This window comes from Elephas maximus, chromosome 18, assembly GCF_024166365.1.
Source record: "Elephas maximus indicus isolate mEleMax1 chromosome 18, mEleMax1 primary haplotype, whole genome shotgun sequence".
NCBI lineage: Eukaryota > Metazoa > Chordata > Mammalia > Proboscidea > Elephantidae > Elephas > Elephas maximus.
The window spans coordinates 40,367,599-40,394,329 of NC_064836.1; the positions used below are offsets into that span (position 1 = coordinate 40,367,599).

Below are 26,731 nucleotides of genomic sequence, written 5' to 3' on the forward strand. Positions count from 1 at the left end.
TGCGTCAAATCTACTCTTCAGATGGTCTCTAAATTCAGGTGGGATATACTCAAGGTCATGTTTTGGCTCTCGTGGACTTGCTCTGACTTTCTTCAGTTTCAGCTTGAACTTGCATATGAGCAATTGATGGTCTGTTCCACAGTTGGCCCCTGGCCTTATTCTGACTGATGATATTGAGCTTTTCCATTGTCTCTTTCCACAGATGTAGTCAATTTGATTTCTGTGTGTTCCATCTGGCGAGGTCCATGTGTATAGTCACCGTTTATGTTAGTGAAAGAGGGTATTTGCAATGAAGAAGTCATTGGTCTTGCAAAATTCTATCATTTGATCTCCGGCATTGTTTCTATCACCAAGGCCATATTTTCCAACTACTGATCCTTCTTTATTTCCAACTTTTGCATTCCAATCGCCAGTAATTTTCAGTGCATCTTGACTGCATGTTCAATGAATTTCAGACTGTAGCAGCTGATAAAAATCTTCTATTTCTTCATCTTTGGCCCTAGTGGTTGGTGCGTAAATTTGAATAATAGTTGTATTAACTGGTCTTCCTTGTAGGTGTATGGATATTATCTTATCACTGACAGCGTTGTATTTCAGGATAGATATTGAAACGTTCTTTTTGACGATGAATGTAACACCATTCCTTTTCAAGTTGTCATTCCCAGCATAGTAGACTATATGATTGTCTGATTCAAAATGGCCAACACCAATCCATTTCAGCTCACTAATGCCTAGGATATTGATGTTTATGTGTTCCATTTCATTTTTGATGATTTCCAATTTTCCTAGATTCATACTTCGTACATTCCAGGTTCTGATTATTAATGGATGTTTGCAGCTGTTTTGTCTCATTTTGAGTTGTGCCACAACAGCAAATGAAGGTCCCGGAAGCTTTACTCCACCCACGTCATTAAGGTTGACTCTACTTTGAGGAGGCAGCCCTTCCCCAGTCATCTTTTGAGTGCCTTCCAACCTGGGGTGCTCATCTTCCAGCACTATATCAGACAGTGTTCCACTGCTATTCATAAGGTTTTCACTGGCTAATGCTTTTCAGAAGTAAACTGTCGGGTCCTTCTTCCTAGTCTGGAAGCTCAGCTGAAACCTGTCCTCCATGGGTGACCCTGCTGGTATCTGAATACCAGTGGCATAGCTTCCAGCATCACAGCAACACACAAGCCCCTACAGTATGACAAACTGACAGACACGGGGCAGGGGTATAGCCCTTAGACACCCTTATAACTCAGTACTGAAGTATTGAGGTTCGCCCTTCAGCCAGCGTAGACAGGCCCATAAAACAAAACTAGACTAAATGGACACAGCAACCTACAGGCAAGGACGAGAAGGCAGAAGGGGACAGGAAAGCTGATAATGGGGAACCCAAGGTTGAGAAGGGGAAAGTGTTGGCATGTCATGGAGTTGGCAACCAATGTCACAAAACAGTATGCATATGAATTGTTTAATGAGAAACTAATTTGTTGTGTAAACCTTCATCTAAAGCACATTAAAAAATAATCATTATTCAGTTAAAAAAAAAAGAAATTACAAGGAATGAACATTTGGAATTTCATACATTCCATTATCTAGGATCTCTAATTTTTTTTTTTTAAAATCTATGCATTTTTATAATTCTCAATCCTTTTTTTACATGACCAGCCATGGTAAGTATGTGATATGTCAAGTTCAACTATGCATATTACTTTCTTCAAAATATTTAAACAAAGATTTATTACTGATCCATTAATTGTTCTCCAAAATATTTTCATTCATTTTTCCCCCATTCCGGATTTCTCCTTGAAACTCTATTTATTTATTTATTAATGATCAATCTTTGAATCCAGCACAAAAAATTGTCCATATCTCCACCCAGAATGCAATGTTAGGGTTTGCTTATCCATTGTTATTGAGTTGATTCCAACTTACAGTGAACCTATAGGACAGAGTAGAACTGCCCCATATGGTTTCCAAGGAGCATCTGGTAGATTCAAACTGCTGACCTTTTGGTTAGCAGCTGAGCTCTTAACCACTATGCTACCACGGCTCCTAAGGTTTGGCAAAGAGGTGCAAATAAAATTCCTCATAAAAGTAGTAAAAATCAAGCTGTAAAAAGTATGTCCAGAAGTATAACTACTTACAAAGATGAAAAAAAAACAAACCTGTATACCGTCCATACTCAGACAATACAATAAATGTGCCAATGCATTATAGTTTTTGTCTCATTAGAAATTAAAAAAAAAAATGCATATTTTGCAATAATATAGTCTCCCTTTTATAAGACAATAATCGTGGATTTGTTGGTGACATCACATTCTGGTGACTTCTATTATAGGAGGAAAAGGAAGTTGAAAATACTATATTTTCCCAGTCATATAAAGATATAGAAGTGCTGCCAGTTATACCATTACTCATTTAAAAGCTTTTTTTGTTTTGTTTTTTTAATTAGAACCTAAAGAATTTTCTTTGGCCGAGGGCAAATTAAGAGGAGATATTCTGGCGAGAGTTAACATAGTTTTAACCTGTAGAGAGGCCTGTCAGAAGAAGTTGAGCTGAGTTTGTTATAATGCAGAGAGATTTGCCAAAGCTAGATTTGTGGCTTCTGCAAGTCTATTTCCATATGAAAATATTTCAAAATTGCATATTCATTAAAAAATTCTTACTGATATTACATATGATTTATTTTGGGGGGGGAGTCTGAATCCACCTCCCTTCCTAAATTGTATGCAACATAAAGTAGAAAACTTTTGTTGCAGTTGCTGTTGCTCACTATTGTATCCCTTGAGCTGGAAATAGTTTTTGCAAACAGAGAAGACCCAGTGATATTTATTGAAAGTTGTTAGATGAGTTTAGACACATGATTTAGGAAACATTAGTCACATATATTTCAATCACTTTAAAGATTATTTTCTTGGTTAAATTTTTATGAAAGCTACCTTTCAGGAAGTCATATTTGCTTAAGAAAGGAAAAAAAAAAGCCTACAAAAGTGGCTCATGTGTTCCTCCTATTTAATATACATAAATGAAATGAGAATTTTCCGTAGGGATTTTCATGTGATGTGAAAAATTCACTCCATTATCTCCCATTGAAAGGATAGACTTCCATTGACAGTGGTGCAATAAACAATTTTCAAAATATGAATTTTCCTTACATCCAGAGTTGGAACCCCTTCCATCAATAACAATATTAAAATGCAATAAAATATTGGCTCATACGCAATAAACCGTAATACCCTTGAGTATAAAAAATGATATAATGAAGGCAGCCGTGCAATAATAAATATTTATATGCTAAGGTAATTAAGTTATTATAAAATTTAAAACATAATATTTTGTTTAGGTAGTTGCATTTAAGGAACACCACCACCCATCTGTCAGTTTGTGGTACTGTGGTGGCCTGGGTGTTGCTGTGATGCTGGAAGCTATTTCATGCCACCAGTATTCCAAACGCCAGTGGAGTCACCCAAGGTAGACAGGTTTCAGCAGAGCTTCCATACTAAAACAAGCTAGGAGTAAAAGCTTAGCAATCTACTTCCAAAAATTAGCCCAAGAAAATCTTATGGGTCCCAACAGGGCATTGTCTAACTCGCTTGCTTTGGATATGTCATCAGAAAGGATCAATCACTGGAGGAGGATATTAAAACACACACACACATATATGCACATACATAAACCCATTGCTGTCAAACCGATTCTGATTCATAGTGACCCTATAGGACAGGGTAGAGCTGCCCCATAGCGTTTCCAAGGAGCAGCTGGTAGATTCGAACTGCTGACCTTTTGTTTAGCAAGCTGAGCTCTTAACAATTGTGCCACCAGGGCTCTAGGAGGAGGACATTAGGTTTGGTGAATTAGAGGGCCAGTGACGTCAAGGGAGACCCTCAGTGGATGCTCAATATCGCCACAGGATGGACTTGAACATGGCTGTGGTGGTGAGGATGACTTAGGACCCGGCAACCTTTTGTCCTGTTGTACATGGGATCGCCATGAGTCGGAGTTGACCGGAGGGCAGCTATCCAGCTAAGGAACCACCTGTCTTCATTATTGCGAAACACCCTTTTGACTTTGTATTTTAGTCTGCAAAAACATTTTTAAGAAACTCTTCTCCAGGTCATAATGCCTACATTTATAGAGAAAAATGCTTACCATTTCATTATTAAAATAGAAAGGACAACACTGGCGTAACTCTGACTTCTGTATGTAAATGCAAAATCATTGCTAAAGAAAAATATTCCTACTTTTAATTATAATTTTAAAAACTCTTAAACTGCAGTTTGAATACATCTACTTCATTTAAAAAAGAGGAACACTACATAAAATGGACTTAAACCACTAAAGGTGATGCTGAATTTTATTATGGTTGTTTTCTTTAACACAGAAAAACTGCTTTTTCAAATGTATGTAAAACAACAGAAAGTCCTAATATTTTAATCACAAAGTTTTCAGATGATAAAAATCACACCAAGACAAAAATTTATACTTTACTTTAGCAAAAGGAAAAAAAAAAAAAGGGTTGGAGGAGAAATTGGGTGTGACACAGTACTCTGATATATCCATTCAGTGCATCGGTATATTGAAAGTACCGTCTGGTTTTACGGACTCAAATTAAATGAGTTTCCATCAATACGGTTTATTAATATCTACTCATTATTGAGATGGAGTCTATTTATTTCTGGCGGTACATGGTTGGCCCCACAAATAGGATGGAGATTAGGTTCTTTCTCACTTAGAATGTCTTTAAGTGTGCTCCACTCCCGAAAATTTCATAGCTAAATTGGGTGATAAGTTCATTCAAAATATGTCTGACACAAAAGCAGTGTTTCTGAAAGTGTGTTCTGTGTACCACTGAAGGTACACACAACCAGTGTAGCTATTAGTCTGAAAAAATGTTTGTTTTATACTTATTTGGATGCCTATTTAAAGATAGAGCCACCACATACATCATACTTTTGATTTCACTGATTATTTTTGTATTAGGTTAAGAATAAATTAAAAATAGTTAAAAAATAAGTAAGCAAATAACAATACAGGCAGCACGTGAATATGGGAAAGATATGAAGCTGTTGGTCGATGGACTGAAGTTTGAGAACTGTGGCTTTAAGACAGGTATCATACATTCTTGTACATTTATAATATTTCTCATTCAATGTGGAGTGGGATTAATTTCTAGTGGAGTTAGGCCTATGATTTGCTAGGTAGGGCAAGTATAACAGAAATAAAATAATTATAGTTTCTGGAAGAAGAGTAGATAAATGATACGCGTGAGATGTCATCCACTACATGATATTATAAACACTGTATAATTATTACGTAAAACATTCTATTCACATACGTGGAACTGCTTACTGTTATGTTTACCATTTTATAAGAATTCAAGAGGTAAAAATCACTCCCTGAAAAGATCTTTTCAAAGCCACTTAATACCGCTAATGACAAGTAGTGTAACACTCTTAGAAAAATGTTTAAAAGTAGTCAGGATTGACATATGGGTATGAAATCACCTTTTGAAAAAGTTATGAAGAATAAAGCATTCTTAAGAAATCTTATGTGTGGAACACAGAATGTTCTTTTTTTTTCCCTCTTACCTTAGTACCTTACTCAGTTACTTCTTAAAATGTGGAAATGCCTACTCCAAATTAATATTTATTGCTACATAATGCAGGAGGTGCAAAATACCTCAAAGGAAGCAAAGAATGAATGCTTCCTTGAGGAAAACAAAAATGGAGAGACAGGTAGATAGACCGAGGAGAGAGGCTACAAGATTACGATGAGGAGGCACAGGAAGAAGAGGAACCAAAAACAAACCAAACCCGTTGCCGTCGAGTCGATTTCGACTGGTAGCAACCCTATAGGACAGAGTAGAACTGCCCCATAGAGTTTCCAAGGAGTGCCTGATGGAATCGAACTGCCAACCTTTTAGTTAGCAGTGCAGCTCTTAACCACTAGCCAGCAAGGAAGAGCAGAAGGAGAAAATCAGTGATATGGCTCCCATTTTTGTGTCTCATAGGAAGTGAAACCAGCCTACGTCACTTAAGAGTGGCTTAATTAGGGTCGCTATGAGTTGGAATGGACTCCACGACAACGGTCTAGTTTGGTTTAAGAGTCTATCAGAACTAGGATAGGAAGGGCTCCAAAGCATACTATTCTGCACGATTGGAGACTGAAGTCCAAGATATGGTGGTTAAGATGAGACCACAATGCAAAGACTTTCAGTATTTCCAGCTTTCAAAAAGTATGTGAAATACAGTAACAAGATCTGGGATTTAACTGGCTAGGCAACTTAATATCAGAACCATTAACTTTCCTAAACATCATTCTGCAGGGGGAGGTGATGGATCAGTGCTAGAATTCTCCTTTTCCGGGGCGGGGGGGGGCAGGGGGGAAGCCTGGGTTTGATTCCTGGCCAATGCTTCTCATGCGCAGCCACCGCCCACCTGTTAGTAGACGCTTTCATGTTACTATGACGCTGAACAGGTTTTAGTAGAGCTTCCAGACTGAGATGGACTGGGAAGAAAGGCCTGGTGATCTGCTTCTGGAAATCAGGCAACAATGGCCTTGTGGATCCCACTTGTGTGCTGGGTAACAGATGAGGGGGATGGTGCAGGGCTGGGCAGCATTTTGTTTCATTGTGCCTGAGAGTTGCCATGAGTTGAGGGCAGCCTCTATGGTAGCTAACAGCAACAACAAATATTATTTTATATTAAACTTTTTTATATAACTATGTCAGTGCAGTATAATCTATGGCAACTTGTGGAGGAACATTCTGCTATTCCTGTGAACCATCTTCCTTCATAGAGCACATATGACCATACTCATACAATTCTTTCCCTGGCCCCTTTTGTAGAAGCAGTAATTGACAGAGAGTTACCATGTTTATTTGCTCCTTTATAAAATATCTAAATGCAATGTAATCACAGATGAAATAAAAAAAAAAAAAAAAAAAACAAATCCACTGCCATCCAGTTGATTCCAACTCATAGCGGCCCTATAGGACAGAGTAGAACTGCCCCGTAGAGTTTCCAAGGAGCGCCTGGCACGTTCGAACTGCCGACCTCTTGGTTAACAGCTGTAGCCCTTAACAACTACACCACCAGGGTTTCCAACAGATGAAACAGTATAGTTGAAATGGAATAATACAGTTGAAATAATGGGTGAAATGTGACTGATGAACTCCAAAGAAGAGAGCAAATAGCTTTTAAGTAGTTTGTGTCTGGCATATTGTTATGTGTGATCTTATTTAGTCTTCATCCAGGTAGATCTTATTATTACCCTGGGTTTATACATGCAGAAATTGTAATTAGACATGAGAAATAACATGTCCAATGTGACCAAAAAAAAAAAATCAGACAAGGTCAGCATAAAATTTTGGTTTGTGAGTCCCTTTCTATGACTCCACGTAATAATTCACCAACACCTGTGACCCCACATACATTAACATTTATTGGTCAATAACAAAGTCCCAGGCAACATTTAACGCAAGTCAAAATCTAAAGAACCTTTGGTTTAAACATAGGAGACAGGTGTTGATATTAAGTAGAAACATTTAGTAAGGGTTTACTATGTATCAGGGGTAATTTTAAAATACTTTAGACACTTATTCCCACATATTCCCCAGATCGACCTTCTGAAAAAAAACATGGTTTTATTTAATTAAGAAGTGTTTTCAATTAAAAAACATTAGATGAATTAGTATGTACAGGGCAATTTATAATTTTTCACTCAGGACTATTTCATGTTCAGGGCCAACAGCTCTAGTTCCGTCTTAAGATTTGCTGTATGATTTAAATACTATTAGAATTAATTGCATAAAATGTATTAAAAAAGAAATCAGGCCCTTCAAATTTTTATACCTACATGCACCTTGGAGCCCTGGCGGTACAGTGGTTAAGAGCTTGGCTACTAACCAAAAGGTCAAATCCACCAGGTGCTCCTTGGAAACCCTATGGGGCAGTTCTACTCTGTCCTATAGGGCCACTATGAGTCAGAATCGACAGCAATGGGTTTGGTTTGGGTTTATATGTGCCTTAAGAAGACTTCAAAGAATCTCCTAAAATTAATCTTCAATTTATTGAACTTTTTGTATAACCCTAGTACATCAATCATATTTTAATGAAATATCATCAAGTTATCACTAAAATAAATTGCCACTTAATTTCCCTGAGACTCACTTTCTTCTTCCACAAGACTGGGAAAATAACCAGTCTTCATTCATGGATTTATTTTAGAGATAAGTTGTTGCAAATGGTATTTTCAAAAGATGGTTTCAAGGATAATCTCCCTCCCCACATACTATTCTACAATGTGATCTTGAACCTCGTTAAGAGATGGAGTGTAATTCTTCTAACTTTGAATCTGGGCTGGCCTTATAATTTGTTCGTAACCATAAGAATGTGATGGAAATAGCAATACATGACTTCTAAGACAAGTTTGGAAGAGACCAGGTAATGTCTGTCTGCTTGCCTTTTAGGATGTTCATTCTGGAGGAAGCCAGCTGCCATATAAAGAGGGAAGACAACCCTGGATCAGCCATGCTGGAGTAGCTCCATGGAGGCGTTCCCATCTACTGCCAGCTGTGTTAGTGAACTGCTTTAAATGTTCAGTGCAGTTGAGTGTTCTCATGTCTACAGCCCCAGACAACATTTTAATGCAAGCAGATTAGAGATTCCAAGTGATACCAACTCAGCTGAGCCTTGCCAAATTCCTGATCCAAAAATCATGAGGAAAAAAAAGGTTGTTTTATGCCACTATGTTTTGGGCATAGTGTCTGGGGCACAGTAAGAGTGACCAGAAGATAAATTGAGATAATGCATATGAAGCACTTAAAATGCTCTTAACATAAGGTTTCTTGGACTGTGAGCATTTCTCAAGGATCCTTTATAATTATTCCATAAAGGGGGATCTTTTCTAACATAACACACCAATCTCCTCACTTAGTCCTCCCCATGAGAAAACAGGAGGATACCTTATTATTAACTGTGGGAATACCAAACTAGATGTGTTTTTCCTAACTGTTGTTCTTGTTAGGCGCCGACCAGTCGGTTTTGACTCAGAGCAACCCTATGCACAATACAACAAAACACTGCCTGATCCTGTCCTAGCCTCACAATCATTGCTATGTTTCAGCCCATTGTTGCAGCCACTGTGTCGATTCATCTAATTTAAGTCTTCCTGTTTTGTGCTGATCCTCTGCTTTACCATGCATGATGTCCTTCTCCATGGACTGGTCCCTCCTGATAACATGTCCAAAGTATGTGAGATGGAGTCTTGCCATCCTCACTTCTAAGGAGCATTCGGGCTGTTCTTCTTCCAAGAGAAATTTGTTCATTCTTCTGGCAGCCATGTTATTTTCAATAATCTTTGCAAACATCATAATTCGAATACATCAATTCGTCTTCTCCCTTTTTGCTTTTTAACACTTTAAAGAGGTCTTTTGCAGCAGATTTGCCCAATGCAATACATCAGTTGATTGTGGATAAAAGTAAATGAAATCCTTGACAACTATAATACTTTCTCTGAATATCATGATGTTGCTTATTGGTCCAGTGGTGAGGATTTTTGTTTCTTTATGTTGAGGTGTAATCCATACTGAAAGCTGTGGTCTTTGATCTTCATCAGTAAGTGCTTCAAGTCTCTTCACTTTTGGCAAGCAAGGTTGTGTCATCTGCATATTATGAGTTGTTATTGAGTCTTCCTTCAATTCTGATGCCATGTTCTTCTTCATATAGTCCAATTTCTCAGATTATTTGCTCAGCATACAGACTGGATAAATATGGTGAAAGGATACAACCCTGACACACACCATTCCTGATTTTAAACCACACAGTGTCCCCTCATTCTGCTCAAATGACTGCCTCTTTGTCTATGTACAGTTTCTTCATGAGCATAATTAAGCGTTCTGCAATTTCCATTCTTTGCAATATTATACATAATTTGTTATGATACTTTGCATAGCCATTAAAAGACAAGTAACCATCTTCTGATATCCTTTGCTGTCAGCCAGGATCCATCTGACATCAGTAATGACGTCCCTCGTTCCATGTCCTCTTCTGAATCTGGCCTTAATTTCTGGCATTTCTCTCTCAATGTACTGCTGCAATTATTTTTGAATTATCTTCAGCAAAATTTCATTTGTGTGTGATATTAACGATACCGCTTGATAATTTCCTCATTCTGTTGGATAACTTTTCTTTGGAGCAGGTACAAATATGGATCTCTTTTGGTCTGTAGCTGTCTTCCAAATTTTTTGGCACAGATGACTGAGCACTTTTGACATGGCATCCATTTGTTGAAACATCTCAGTTGGTATTCCATCAATTCCTGTAACTACTGTCAGATCCTAGCAACAGCTCTTCTTCTCCTCCTCTCCCTCCTCCTTCTTTTCAGAGAGAGCCTTCCTGTGGAGATCATGGGTTCTCCTTTGCCCTCAGCCATGATGGTAAGCTTTGCAGTGACATCTCTTCCCTTCATCCCACAGAAGAGATGAATGCTCTAACGCTGCTTGTGACTCTGCACAAAATGTCTATCTAATTCTCAGGTTGAGTATAATACATTCACTTGCCTGTAAATTTAAGTCACATAATATTTTATTCCCATTTATTTAATTTGTCTTGTCTGGTGATTGGCAACTCATGCAAGAAGGAGGGATGTTATTTATGGAAAGGGCCCCCCTTCAAAATTCTACAACAATGATGAAAATATTTGCTAAATGAATTGCCTTATAACTAGATGAAATTATTGTGTTGAGCCATATGACATTGACAATATTGAATTGTTTCTGATTGACCCACAATTTCATCAAAAATATTTTAAATTCATCAAAAATTTGACTGAAATCCTGATACATGCTACAGCATGGATGAACCTTGAAACATCATGCTGAATGAAATAATTCAATCACAAAAAGAAAATAGTGTTTGATTTCACAAAAAGAAAATAAGTTTGACTACTTACATGAAATGTCTAGAACAGGCAAGTGTATACAGACCTAAGTTTACAGTGGTTGCCAGCCGTGGGTGGAAAGGATGGGTAAAGGGGGGATTCACTGCACGGGGGCACTGAGACTCTATTAAATTTGATGGAAAATTTGGAAATGTATAATTGTGATGGCTGCACATGATAATCACAATTAACACCACTGAATTCTACATGTACGGAATGTTGAAATGGCATATGTTGTGTGACATACATATTTGCCACAATTAAAGAAAAAAAAAACTTTGACAGGTATGTGCACACTGGAAAATTTTGTTTTGTTTTATTTTATATTTTCCATGCCCCTATCATGTACCAGGAGCCTTGGTGGCATAGAGGTTAAGAGGTTGGCTATTAAACAAAAGTTGGCAGTATGAATCTACCAGCTTCTCCTTGGAGACCCTATGGGGCAGTTCTACTCTGTCCTATAGGGTCACTACGAGTTGGAATTGACTCGATGGCATCGGGTTTGGTCTGGCAACATGTGCCAGGTATACCGCTAGAAGCATTTTTCTGTTGAAATAATTAGTTGTTAAATTTCATCTTGACTTACATTTAAGAAATTATTTTCCAAACTATTGCTCTCAAACTATCTATATCACACTAACTGATGAGTATATTACATATGCACTCCCAAGATTATTTCTGGACTCTTCGATCTTGAAGAGTAAGAAGCTACTAGAACCTACATTTTAACAGATCTCTATGTGATTCTCATAGCAAATCTAATCTTATGTTACTTGGGACAACTGAGATGAGATCTCAAGGTATTCTGTGATAGTGTTTCCTCGGACCCTAGGTGTCAAACTTTACACAGCCTATTAGCAACCGTAATTTATTCAGAATAAGAAAAACAAGACAAACTCTGTTTTGAAAAATATGTACTATGACAATGGTTAAAAAAAAAGTTCACTGAATATTTACAATATGCTGAACACTTTAATACGCATTTTATATAATGTACTCCTCAGTATTATACACATAATGAACTACTATTCACATTTTAAAAGTGAAGAAACGGATATTAAAAAAGAGTTCAAATAATATTGCCAAAGTCGAGCTGGGATTTAAACTTAGATTTGCCTTACTTCAAAGCTCAAGTTATTTTCCCTCATTTATACAATTTCTGAATTTGGGGTCCTGAAGGCACTAGCAGAAAAGGGGCTTATTGGTGTCAAGAAAATGCGACATGGATCTTAGAATATTCTGGAGGAGCTGTCATGAATAAAATTAGTGCTTTTTTTGTTGTTTTTTCTTTTTCCACTGAGTGAAAGTTGTACAAGAAAGCATATTTTGATTTCTAGAATATATTTTTTATAACAGAGAAGGCAAAGCCAAAAATAAAATACTGTATTCTCAAAGAAGGAATTGTCTTTAGCAAAATGGAATTAGATGATTATTTTTCACAGCTACTACTGGAAAAATTTCTGTATGGGGTTTGGGTTGGCCGTGGGAGAAGAGCCTAGAAGAAAATATTCAGACCCTTCTACTTATTTGATAACTTGTCATTGATAAAATAACTGAAAATAATTTCTTATTCTGGGTATATATGTAAATGTACATATATTATAGTAAATGGAAAAATAATTAGCAAGTGTACAGTTAGGAGTATTAATAAAGGCTTAAGAGCATGAAAATAATGACTCTTGAGTAATCAAATCTAAAGAAATATGTTAAGTTGAAATATGAAAACTATCCCCTGAAGGTTTATATATTCAATTGTTTTTCTTTTTATTTTACAGAAATTGAACTCCTGTCAGATGTGGCAATTGTGTAATATTAATTGTATGTATCATTTTCTGTTAAGAAAATATTAAAGCAAACATTTCTCTGGGTCATCGGAAGACTATCACTGCCATTCACATTTTATTAGTTTGATGATTAACTTGAATATATACAATACGTATGTCAAAATGGAACAACTATTACCAAAACAGATATTATCTCTTAAAAATGCCACCACGAGGAAATGGTGGAAAAAAAGATGTAAGGTGAGACATATGGGAACAGGTTATTTCAATAGGTAAATATTAAATGGACAGAGGCTTTTTTTTTCTACTTATGAAAACAGCATGCTGTTAAAAAAATACCATGAGGAGTTGTAGAAGAAAGTAGATTTTGGATACACTGACTTCACCTTTTTTTAGCTATCAGTATTGGTAAAGCAAAAAAATGCTCATGCATTTTAGACTCGCAGAAACCAGATTTAAATTAATGAAGTTTAAAGGAAGTTATTTTTTAACACTGAGTATAGAAAAACAATGGAAAGGCTTAATCTTACAATCTTTATATATGTAAATGTAAATTCCAGCTTGCAACTAATTCACTGTCTTCCTTTTGACTTCACTTCTGTCTATGCTTAGTGTTATATAGTAATAATGTTCCTAGCCCACCTTGTTTCAGCAATAATGACAATCCATGGGGTGGCACGAAGCATATGGTAATGTTTAAGTAATTTCTAAGAAATCTGAATGCATTCTGAAATTTCACCAACTTATACAGGAGTGACATTTACCAAAAGGCTGTATTCTGTTGTATTTGTACTTATTTCTCTTTTTTAGATTCTAAATCACAGGGAAGAAGAAACTTAGTCTGCTACTACACAAAGACAGTTCTAGAAAGAAACACCACTGTGATGACAGCCAGATTTTGTGAATTAGAATGACTTTCAATTATGCAGCAGTAAGGTTTAAAATTGCAATAACGTTTTTATAGATAACAATGCATATCAAAAATCCACGCAAGCAAACTTAACAATTATATCAACATCCTAGGTTTTGTGACTAAACAGAAAAAAAACTAAACAGAAAAACAGAAGGACCCCTAAATATTAAAAAAACAGAAGGACCCCTGAATATTACACCTTGACTTTTATCTCCTCTGAAGATATTTTTTAGGCTGACCCAGCGTTAGAATTACCTTTTTTTTTTTTTTAAATTAAGCTGCAACTTGGAGTCCTATGTGAAATGTAATAGTATTCAAAACAATGGGCATTAAATGATACTAAAAACCACTATATTGAGATGCTCTTACCTTATCTCCTTCAGAAAATGTGATACCATCCACAGCTCTTTTCCAAGTGATTTCTGGAATAGGCTCCCCTTCCGCTTCACAAATAAGTGTGACTTGACCGTTTTCATACGTAGTCTCATTTTTAAGCTGTATTATGTGAGGCTGTACTGTAAAAAATGTATACATTACTCAAGCTGTATTGGACAAAAATATTACAATTCAGACTTAAAAGCCACAGTGGACATTAAAGTCCACTTTATATATTATGAAATTATTACCTTTTTGGGCATTATAGTGGCATAGTCTTTCTATCTATAGGGACGCTATAAGAGTTGCAAAGCTCAAGGGATAAAACTTTAGAAAGTAATGCTCACTTATTATTATTGTGATTAATATTATTATATAAACAGAATGTCAAGTAGCTTAGAAATCAACATACAAATCACAATTCCTTCCGCAATATGGCCATTTTAATTGTCACCTTATCCCTTTCAGGAACAAATTATTTTCTGCTTTGAATTTTTTGTTGCTGTCATGTGTTTTCAGTAATGGAGGCATGCTGGCTCACTGAGTGTGTCTGAATTTTTGGTAGGCAGTATGGATTTTTTTTTTTTTTTTTTTTTTTGCCCCTTCCCATAAGCCTACGTTTACTTTCCTGAGGTACATATGTTGTACCACTAATTCTACTCCAGGGTCCCCCTACAGTACATATGTGTGCCACATAAACATTTTCAAAAATTTCTATTATTAGAAATTTGATATATAGAATAATTAACAATTCACTGCTTACTCCAAATCCTTTAATTGATTCAGTCATATTTCCACTATATAAACATGATTTTCTGTTAAAAGCAACACTGATTTGTTCAGTGTTCCCTGACGAAAGTAAATGATTACCACAGTGATGTAGCATATAATATTTTATGTATTATTATTTTCTATGTGAAGTGATATAATACTAAAGAAACTGTGGGTTATTTCTCTCTTTGCTTTCTCTCTCTTGCTGCCATCCTGATTTAAAAAATAAAACAAAATAAAAATCAAGTAACTAAAATAGTATTTCATATGGGGTTACTGAGGGTAGGATACCTGCCTTTCATTTTCGCTTTCCAGCACCTAATAATGCCTGCTATACTGTATGCCATCAAGAGGAAGTAGCTTAATGCACTAGATCTAGAATAAATACATTGTGTTCTGGCTTGTAAGCTCATAATCAACTTCTGGAGACATCACTTCTGTTTTCATTTTTCTTATCCACCTAATATAATAAGGTTCAGGATACTAAATTTCAAATTAATTCCCATCGTTTTTTGAAAAATCAGATCTGTTCCCAACATCACAAAACCAAAACCAAAAATAAACCCCTTGTTGTCCTGTTGATTCTGACTCATAGCGACCCTACAGGAAGGAGTAAAGCTGCCCTATCAGGTTTCCAAGGCTGTAAGACTTTACAGAAGCAGACGTCTTTCTTCAGTGGCTGGTGGGTTCTAAGTGCCCACTATTTGGTTAGCAGCCAAGTGCTTTAACCATTGTGCCATCAGGGCTTCAATGTCACAAACACACAAATTAACAAAAATTCAACTTTTTAAAATTTAAATCAAGAGGGATATACTAGATAAAATATCTTAGCAAACGTAGCAGACTTGGAAGAATTAGAAACTCATAAACATGTAAATGAGACAACTGTTTACCCCCATCCATGCCCCCCCACCACACAGGAAAGGTATTCAAGATGAAGGTCACTGGTCCTCTGAAATTACTTCATACACTATGGTTTCTAATTATATTATTTATTTTTATACTTTTTTTATGTTGCATTCAGTTAGTGCTGTAATTTTTATAGAGAAAAATATCTTTAGTGGGAAATACTGCTCGTAAAAGTTAGGGGGTTTCTATATTTTCTTGATTATATGTCCTCTTCCCCCTATGTGAAACAGTCTTCTCCTGTGCCGTCAGCTTTCTGAGTTCTCCTCATTGACTCCTGTTTAAGCATTGCCTAAACATCACCCTTCTGAGAAACTTTTCAATACCACGCTATCTAAAATAGTAGTCCTCTTAACCCCAACCTTACCTGAGATTTATGCAGTTGCCTTTCTTTCTTAGAACGTTTTATTATCTAACTTCCATTTATTTTTAGTTTGAAAATATTTTGTATAGCCGTTTATTTTCTGTCTCACTCTGCTGGAATATAAACTTTAGGAAAATCCCTCTCTTTCAGAAAATCCTTTCAATTCAGTGGCTACAGAACCAATGGGCAGAGAGTGAGCCCACACAGGCATTACCATTCATCTCTGTGGGCTGTGTAAGTGGTATCTTTGTACAATGAACCGTAACCATTGGTCTTCCTTCTTCCTACAGAGTCCTCACTGCTTTCCCTCCACTTTGTTGCGAAGCCATTTTCATAACAACAGTTTCTTTAAATGGAAGAAACATAGTAAATGCTTGTAGTAAATATAATATTTAGTGTTATACTTACTAAAGAACCTAATATTACAATCACGAACTAGAATACTTTGTTATTTACTGCAAACACAATGGAGGCTAAATCAATAGTTACAATTTTTTTTCCAGTTCTGTACTCTCTATAATTATCTCAGAGAAGACAATCATGGTTCTTGGTAAAGATGGGGCAATACTTATATTGCATTTCCTTTTAATAAATAAAAAAATGACGACTTAATTATAGTTATAGGTCAGTATTTCCTAATTGCAAATGTACGCTTGGAGTATATGAAAAGGTAAAATAGATCCCAACATGTGTAATTTAAATATTTATGAAGATCAACCTTCATACACAGAAAAAAAAATGACAATCCAATGTGTGTATTTTAAAAGAATTTTCTTCCAACTTCCATTATGTGTCAGCCAGTAGCTTAAAAAACTTTATATGTGTAACTTCATGTAATCTTTAAAATAATTGTATCAGGTCAGTTCTATTTTAAAACATTTTAGAGATGAGAAAACAGGTTTAGTTGTGGAAAATCAAACAGCTCGTATAAATGGTAGAGTAGAATTTGGCTCACCTTTCCCTCTAGACATCAAGATTTTAAACTCTATGCCATAATACTTACCAAAAACTTGGAGGAATGCATGTTTTTCATCTTCTCCCGCCTTATTTGTGGCCCTGCAAACATAAGGGCCCCCATCACTATTGATTATGTTCCTGACAGTAAGTTCCGTATTGCTTCCTTTCAATAGGTACTTTTCATTTTCTTCAATGAGCTTGCCGTTCCTAAAGAAGAAAAAAGAGGTTGATCTTCATAAATCTGACTTCATAACTGAGGAGACAGTAATACTCAACTTCCTGATCTACAGGCATCAATCATTTCATGTCTACTGTCATTTATAGACAAGGTTATATTTCAATGAAAGATATATTTTTAGTAGCCCAGGGAAACTTTAGTGCAGAAATATTAAAATTGTACTTGAAAGTTTGACTTTAGAGACAAGAATAACATATGAGCTATGTAGAAATCTGAACACTAACTTCAGGGAGAAAAGCACATTGGTTCAATTTGTACTTTTGTTTTCAAAAATAATTTTCCTTTGCCAATTTAATGCCATATACATTTTAAATATTGGTGATTCAACATATAGTTATAAATCATTTATTTACTAGGTTCTGAAGAGATCTTTGAAAGAATATCTCTGGAAACATCCTCCAGAAAAACTTAAAAAAAAATACAATGTAAATACAAAATCAATTTATTGTCAATAAACAAAATTATGGAGCCCTGGTGACGCAGTGGTTAAGAGCTCGGCTGCTAACCAAAATGTTGGCAGTTCAAACCCACCAGCCACTCCTTGGAAGCCATAAGAGGCAGTTCTACTCTATCCTGTAGGACCACTGTGAGTCGGAATTGATCCATTGGCAACGGGTTTTTTGGTTTCTATATTTTTATAAGTACTTATTTTCATATATTAACTTATTCAGTTTTTACAACAGATATATAACAGCGCTTAAGCTTTCTTATCTAGAATCAAACGTATGGTGATTACTCCTCAATTAGTTATCTATTTCAATAAATCTGTTCAATAATCTAGTCAACAAAAATTATTCATTTGTTTCAAAATAATAATGCACTACAAGTTATAGCATTTTATAGTTTTTAAAATACCTTCCCTATATTACTTGCTTCATTGAATACTCACAATTAACTTAAAAGGTACATATTTTCTCTCCCCACTCTCATTTATGAATGAGAAAATTAAAATCTTAGTTATAATTTTCCCAACCCTCAATTTACAGATAAAGGAACTTGGGCTCCCACAGTAACATAAATGCCAGGTTTACTGAGTTACAGAGTGTTGTGGGTTAAATTGTGTCCACCAAATTTGTGTTTGAATCCTAGTTGGTGGATATAATCCTGTTTAGAACTAGTTTTCTTTGTGATGTTAATGAAGCCATACCAGTGTAGGGTGTGTCTTAAACCTAATCTCTTCCTAGTTATAAAAAGAGCAGATTAGACAGAGATAGGAGTACAAGGGAGGAGACAAATGCCAGGTGAGGTAAAAAACCACCAAGAAATCAAGGAATGCTTCAGGCTACTGATAAGGAAGGAATCATCATGGTCAAACTCTTGATTTGGACTTTAGCCTCCAGAACTCTGAGAAAAGAAATTTGTGTTCTTTAAAGCCAGTAATATTTCTGTTACTGCAGTACTAGATAACTAAGACACAGAGTACTTTCTCTTATACCCAATCAAAAAAATTACCAAAAAGTAAATAGGCAAGGAAATATGACCCATAACAAGAACAAAAATGAATTAAAAAAAAAAAATCCAGAAATGATGCATATGATAGGATTAGTAGACAAGGCTGTTAAAACAGCTACTAGAAATATAGTCTGTATGTTTATTTGTTTATTTATTTATTTACTTATTTATTTTTATGTTTAGGAAGGAAACCCTGGTGGCGTAGTGGTTAAGAGCTGTGGCTGCTAACCAAAAGGTCAGCAGTTTGAATCTGCCAGGTGCTCCTTGGAAACTCTACGGGGCAGTTCTACTCTGTCCTATAGGGTCTCTATGAGTTGGAATTGACTCGATGGCAGTGGTTTTGGTTTTTGGTATGTTTAGTAAATTGAAGCATCAGCATGGTAGGAGAGGCAAGAAAGACATAAAAGCCTCATTCAAACTTGCAGAGGTAAAAAGTAGAATGTGTCTACGACAATTACAAAAAAATAAACAAACAAACAGAAAAAGTAGTTGCTGAGGCTCTTTTTATACAACCAAACACTGCATGGGATTTGGTTACTTAGTTTGAAGGTTTAGGGTCTTGGTTTCATGGGCATCCCCATTAATTGGCCTAATATTGTGTTTCGTGTTTCTGTTTTACTTCCTAGCTCACTGTGTAGTGCCTGGGGCCTTAAAAACTTCCAAGTGACCATCCGAGGCTCAACAGTTGGTCTCTATTCACCTGGAGCAACAGAGGACAGAGAGTTAGGAATAGGAGGAAAAAAATGGAATGTATGGCTAATTGCCCCCATGAACAACTGCACCCTTTCCCACGAGACCAGATGAACTGGATGACGCCCTGCTACTGTTGCGGAACAGTTTGATGAAAGATTCTATAGAGCAATCCTGATCAAGATGGAGAAAATGCAGAACAGAATTTCAAATTCTCATGGACTCCACACTTTGTGGAGCCATGGATGCTGGATGAACCCCTGAAACGAATGTCCTGAGATAATCTTTAATCCTTAAACCAAAAAATATTCCCTGAAGTCTACTTAAAACCAAACAACAGTTTAGCTTAACTAGTAAAAAATATTTGCCTTCAGCATTGTGGTTTTTTAAGATCTACCTGTATGGGATCAAATTGACAACAGCAACTTGAAAGACAGATAGGCAGTGAGTTTTTGTTAATGGGGAGGAACAACAAAAAAGGAGGGTAAGAATAGTTACACAACTCAAAGACTGTAATCAATATCACTGAATTGTGCATGGAGAATCTTGAATTGATGTATTTTGCAGTGTATATTCTCAAACACAGCACAAAAATAAAGTATAAAATAATAAACTGTTGGAATTAAGATCAGATCAGACATCACAGATGAAAAGATTGCTGAACTTGAAGACAATAATATAAAGTGTCCAAAAATGAAAAACAGAAAAAATGAACTGATACAAAGTTCTACCCTGCATTATTTTCCTTCAATCTGAACAACATTCTTCAATAATCTTTACGTTGCTGATCCAACAATAATAAATGTTTAAATATATAACAGCAGAGCTTCAAAACTATGAAGCAAAAAATATACAACTGAACATAGAAACAGAGAAATTTTAAAAACGTAGTTTAAGAAAAAATAGAGGAATTAGTAAGGATATAGAAGACTTGGAGACCCTGACGGGTCAAACAGTTAAGTGCTTGGATACTAATTGAAAGGTTTGTGGTTCAAATCCAGCCAGAGAAGCTTCAGAAGAAAGGTCTGGTGATCTCCTTCTGAAAGATCACGGCCATTCAATACCCTATGGAACACAGTTCTACTGAGTCAGAATTAACTCAAGGCTACTGTTTTTTGTTTTTCTTTTGTTTTAGTAGAAGACTTGAACAACACTATCAACCAAGTTAACCTTGTTGTATTTAGGACTATACCACACAACAACCACATACTATATATTCTTTTCAAGCGTACACAGAACATTTACAAATGTGGACCATAAAACAATATTCAGTAAATTTAAGCAATTGTATATCATAAAAAGCAGGGTAGCTGACAACTATGGAATTGAGATAGAAATCAATAGCAGAAATATATATAACGTGTATCACATTTGGAAAACTTGCCCTGGTGGTGTAGTGGTTAAGAGCTACGGCTGCTAACCAAAGGGTCAACCGTTAGAATCCACCAGGCCCTCCTTGGAAACTCTATGGGGCAGTTCTACTCTGTCCTATAGGGTCGCTATGAGACAGAATCAACTCAACAGCAATGGGTTTGGTTTTTTGGTTTTATACCAAATTTTGGAAACAAAGCATCAAACTTCTAAATAACCCATGGATCAAAGATAACATCACATGGGATATCTCTTTAAAGTATTAAAAAGCAAAGATGTCACTTTGAGGACTAAGGTGTGCCTGACCCAAACCATGATATTTTCAATTGTTTCATATGCATGTGGAAGCTGGACAATGAATTATGAAAACTGAAGAACAGATGCCTTTGATTTCTGGTGTTGGCGAAGAATATTGAATATACCATGGGCTGCCAGAAGAACAAACAAGTCTGTATTGAAAGAAATACAGCCAAGGATGCTGCTGAGAAGCAAGGATGTCAAGGCTTTCTCTCACTTCCTTATGACACGTTATCAGGAGGGACCAGTCCCTGGAGAAGGACATCATACTTGGTAGAGAATCAGTGAAAGAGAGGAAGACCCTCAAGAAGATGAGTTGACACACTGGCTTCAACAATTGGCTCAAACATAGCAATGATTGTGAGAATGGCACACGACCAGGTAAACTTTCTTTCTGTTATACGTGGGGTTCCTATGAATCTAAACCACCTTGATGGCTCCGAACAACAATAACAGTATTTGACTGAAAGGTGGACTTCAGGAGGGGTTCAGTTCAGAGTTATAAGGGTGTCTGGGGGCCATAGTCTTAGGGGTTCCTCCAGTCTCTGTCAGACCAGTAAGTCTGGTCTTTTCTGTGAATTTGAGTTTTGTTCTGCATTTGTCTCCTGCTCTGTTTGAGACCCTCGACTGTAATCCAGGTCAGAGCAGCTGGTGGTAGCAGTGGGCATCAGCTAGTTCTTCTGGGCTCAGGGTGGTAGAGGCTGAGATTCATGCGGTTCGTTAGTTCTTTGGACAAATTGTTCCCTTCTGTCTTTCATTTTCTTCATTTTCCTTTGCTCCTGATGGAATGAGACCAATAGATGCACCTTAGATGCTGGAGTACAGTTTTTCATAGTATTCTGTTACAATCCTTTTTATTTCAGTTGCTTCTGTGGTAATGTCACCTGTCTAATTTCTTATTTGGGTTATGTGCATCTTCTCTTTTTTTTCTTTGTTAATTTGGCCAGTAGTTTGTCAATCTTATTGATCCTTTCAATCAGCTTCTAATCTTGTTGCTTTTTCCAATTGTTTATCTGTTTTTTGTTTCATTTATTTCTGCTTTAACCTTTACTTTCTTTCTTCTGGCATCTTTAGGCTTCTTTTGTTGCTCTTTTTTTTATTATTATTTGTTCAACTTGTATGGTTAAATTATTGATTTCAACCCTTTCTTCTTTTTTAATGTATGTGTTTATTGCTACAAATTCATCTCTGAGCACTGCTTTTGCTGTGTCCCAAAGGTTTTGGCGTGTTGTGTTTTCATTCTCGTTTGTTTCTAGGAATTTTTTAATTTCATTTTAGATTTCTTCTACCACCCAGTGGCTTTTAAGCATGGTGTTGTTCAGTTTCCAAGTAGCTGATTTTTTCCTTGTTCTTCCTGTTACTAATTTCTAATTTTATAGTGTTGTGACCTGAGAAGATACTTTGTAATATTTCAATATTTTTGAATTTATCGAGGCTTGCTTTGTGGGCTAAAATGGTCTATTCTAGAGGATGATCTATATTCTAGAGAATGATCCATAGAGGAAGATGTACTATGCTGCTCTTGGGTGGACTGCTCAGTCAATGCCTATGAGGTCAAGGTGGTTGACTGAGTTATTTGGATCTTCTGTATCTTTGCTGAGTTTCCTTCTAGTTGTTCTGTCCATCATCAAAAGTTGTGTGTAAAGGTTTCCTACTATTATTGTAAAACTATTTCCCTTTCCATTTCTGTTAAGGTTTGAGTTATGTATTTTGGTGCTTTTTCATTGGGTACATAAATACTTATTGTCGTTATGTCCTCTAGGGGAAGTGGTGGATGGGGTGGGGAAGTGGCAGATGTGGCTCGGTAGGGGGAAAAGGCGAAGCTCGTACTGTGTTCCCCGGCCGCCAGGGCTGCGGAAGTGTAGGGGTTCACGCCATTATTCACTAGCAGGGTAGGGGTAGGAGAGCGTGCTCCTCTGGTCACTGAGCAAAAGTGCCTGAGGACTTCCCATCGGATGCAGCCAGCACTCGGGAGCTGGCCCCGAACAAGAGTGGAGGAGTCCAGTTGGGTGGGGGCCCTCTTGCTGGCATTCTACAGCTCTATTACTGTGTGTGTGTCACTATTTCCAATGGTCAGGGACTGCTGCAGTTGATTATCCCTGTCTCCAGTTCTTGGTTCCCTCCCTATCGGTGGAGCTGGGAACCCTGGTGTCTTCACCCTCTATCCTGTACTCTATCTCGCTAGAACCAGCTCATGTCCTGCTCACCCCTTTCCACTCCAGGTATGTCTGCACAGTTTTTCTGTCTCCCGCTGGACGTTGCGTGAAGTTGGCTTCCTGTATTTCTCTCCCGGGATCACTGCTGGTTTTGTGTCAAGATGGTCAAGTTGTGCCAGGCTAGCTGACAGGGGTTCTTTTCTCTGTATTGCTTCTCATTCACTGTTTTTGATCTGTTTCTTCTACTTGGGGTTCGATCTAATTCTTCATCTTTTCATTTGATGCTCAGGGTTTTAGGATTATCATCTGTGTCTGTTTCACTTGGTTTCTCCAGTCTTTGCTGTAGAGGGACTAGCTGGTGTGTTGGATCAATCCGCCATCTTGGCTCCTCTGCTTGCACTACGTGATTTTTGAAGTTTAGAAGTGATTCTAAAATATCTACAGCTGATGTTTGTGTAGTAAACTGCACTAATAACCAATAAATATTTACAAGACTGTCTGTTCTTGAACACTTATTGCCTAATATTTTAATAGTTTGAGCCACAACCTAAATATAAGGCATATTTTGATAACTGATTTTAATTGAAGTTGAATAATATCTAACAATTATAAAAACAATATAGTTAAAAGTGAACTGCCAAATAATATATTTTAAAAAGAGAGTCTGTTCATTTTATAAGGTAAAAATTTTTAAATTACATTAAATTCATGTGAATTTAACTCTACATAATTAGCCTTTTTTTTTTTTTCTGGAATAATATGACACATAAATAAAGGCTGTGAGGATGGTGAAGAACCAGGCAGTGTTTTGTTCTGTTGTACACAGGGTCACTATGAGTTGGAACCAACTCGAAGGCACCTAACAACAACACTGTATTCTATCAAATGTGGTATCGTACACACAGGTCAGTGGTGCCATCAAAACTAGAGCTTCTCCTTCAAGCTATTCTATAGAAATAATAATAAAATTGTTGAATCAGTCACAGGGCTCCTGGGCTTCTCTTGGTCTGAAACATGCCCTGGCAGATAGAATGACTAGAGGTACGAAGGTAGCCTTTAACTCAAAAATTTAGGATGAAATCATGTATGTGTTGACCTCTTGAGCAATTTAAACTGAACTGCATAGCTGAAAGCAAGAATATCATATTTTTAGTGAAATTAAAAAATAATGCTTTGTTTCTTGTGAAAATGATAAAAAAAAAAGGAATATTACTCCATGAATCTTAGTATGGACACAAGCCAGAGAGACGTGGGTAGATAACCTACCTGTACCAGCTGATGGTGGGTTCTGGAAAGCCAGAGGCCCTGCAGGATAATGTCATATCTTCACCTCTCTCTGCTGTGGCATTAAAGGATTTCTGAGACATTGTGATTGCTGGTGGCACTGAAGGAGAAATGAACATGGAGTTAACTGAGATGTGAAGCATTTTCATCATCACCACTGGGGCTTTTTCCTCCACAGATCATTTTATGCTGAGCTTTAAAACTTGATGCTTAGCTTCCACACTTGTATCAATGGACTGATTTGGTTTCAAGTAAAATGACTCTAAGATAACTGATCTGCCTTTTCAGGTACAATAAATACCTAATTCACTGTAAAGCTATTCTGCAGGGTGGTTTTTAAAAATATATTAAATGTTAAACTAAACATTTTAGAAAATATATATATACATACTTTTATGAAATATTTCTCACAAAAAGACAGACAAAATCACCTTGGCTTCTATCAATTCTGAGATCTACTTTGAGCATAAATGGATTTCCCATTTGAGTTCTCACTGGTACATGTAATTCTATAAGCAATCATTCACTGTTTCAAGACAGGGCTTTCAAATTAGGTGTCAAACTGTAATGTTCTTTGTGATTAACTACACTTAATTTCTTCAAACAACCATAGAAAATTTTATGAAGAGAAACTGCTTAAGCCACAAAATATGAAAATAGATTTTCATGAACAATTCCATTTTAAAATTAAGCTTCCCCAATTCCTAACTAATTACATTGCAAAAACTGTGTATGCTGCACATTTTGGACTTGTTGAACTGTTACTAAAACACACTCTTGGCAATTGATAAATCCATAACGTCCCTAAAAGAAGTTATATTTCAAAGTAAAGCATACATTTTGATTTAATGCATGGTATTAGTTTTTTATTAGTAAAGCATACATTTTGATTTAATGCATGGTATCATTATTAAAAATAATAATAATTTTAAAAATTATCATTATTTTAAATGGAATATTACAAAATAATACTCCTAAAATTAATTATATTAATAGATATGTGTTTACATGTCCTAGAAAACATGACCTGATAGGCATTTGGAAGTGCGATTATAATAAAATATCTCTACAATAGCATTCAAGTCAGCATTGATTCTGCATTATCCCCACTGATGGTGGAGATACAAACTGATACGTATCTTAGTAATTAAACACAATAAATCAAGTAACTCCCTTTATGAATTTACATTTACTGGGCATGCTATGACATGCTGTCTCTAAAATAGCATAATAATTACTGGTACTACAATAGGATGGACACTTTTTCCAAAGATCAACTCTGTCATTTGACTTTCCCTGTCCTGTTTTCTTTACCTTGTAATTATGGGAGGAAACATTTTAAACAAAATGTATTTTTTTGTTATTTTTTAATGTGGTGGCAGGAACACTATTACTATAATTTATTACAAGATTTAAGATTTTTAACCCATTAAAGAATTATGATGAAAATCAACTCTTTGATAGAAATTCTATAGTTAAAAAAAAAAAGGTAAGTAGAAACACTTTCAAATCAAGAACTCTATGCTCCAGTGGTCTTGTTCTCTTAATGTTATTAACAAAAGCAGGTCATTTAAACTTTTTTATTATTTTCTTTTCTATAAAGTGAACAACCTACATTATTGCAAAGGTTGACTTAAATCTTCATATGTACGTTTTATTAAATGTTGACTTTGCTAATTAAACATCTGCCTTACAGTGTAGGTTACCAGAATGACATTAATACTGTATATTTACGTAGTACTCTAAGGAATAATTCCAGAACTGTTCTGAAGAAAAATCAAAACCTGAGGAACTTTCAAAACTACAGATGGTAAGATGCTCAGTGATTTTCTTAAACATTGGTTTATACTACTGACAGCATTTTAAAATAATATTGCCCCCTTGGTTCTGAAGTCCCTATTGAGATTAAATGATTTTAAAAGAGGTTACAATTATATTACAAATTGCTTATTCTCTCATAGAAGCCCATACCTATTCAATTTTAACTTTCAAAAGCATCTTTTTTCACATTTGACTATATCCGAAACAGTCTGAATATCTTTATCAAGATTTGTAGTCTGAATGTGTTAAACCGTCAATACTTTCTGGTAAATTTCTATTTTCATTCTTTACCTGCAAGAAACAAGGGATTGGGGCGGGGCCAAGATGGCGGACTAGGTGGACGCTACTGCGGATCCCTCTTGCAACAAAGACTGGGAAAAACAAGTGAATCGATCACATACATAACAATCTAAGAACTCACAA

At 36.1% G+C, this 26,731-nt stretch overlaps 1 protein-coding gene across 2 annotated transcripts in view; it reads right to left on the reverse strand.

Moving 5' to 3' along the window:
• The window catches only part of NCAM2 (neural cell adhesion molecule 2), a 553,783-nt gene that overhangs the window by 178,176 nt on the left and 348,876 nt on the right, over positions 1-26,731 (reverse strand). For both annotated transcript variants that reach the window (XM_049857852.1, XM_049857854.1), the window contains exons 6-8: positions 24,470-24,587; positions 17,046-17,206; positions 13,996-14,141 (exon numbers count right to left, since the gene is read on the reverse strand). In XM_049857852.1, the coding sequence (XP_049713809.1) occupies positions 13,996-14,141; positions 17,046-17,206; positions 24,470-24,587 (425 nt within the window). The remainder of the gene's footprint in view (positions 1-13,995; positions 14,142-17,045; positions 17,207-24,469; positions 24,588-26,731) is intronic.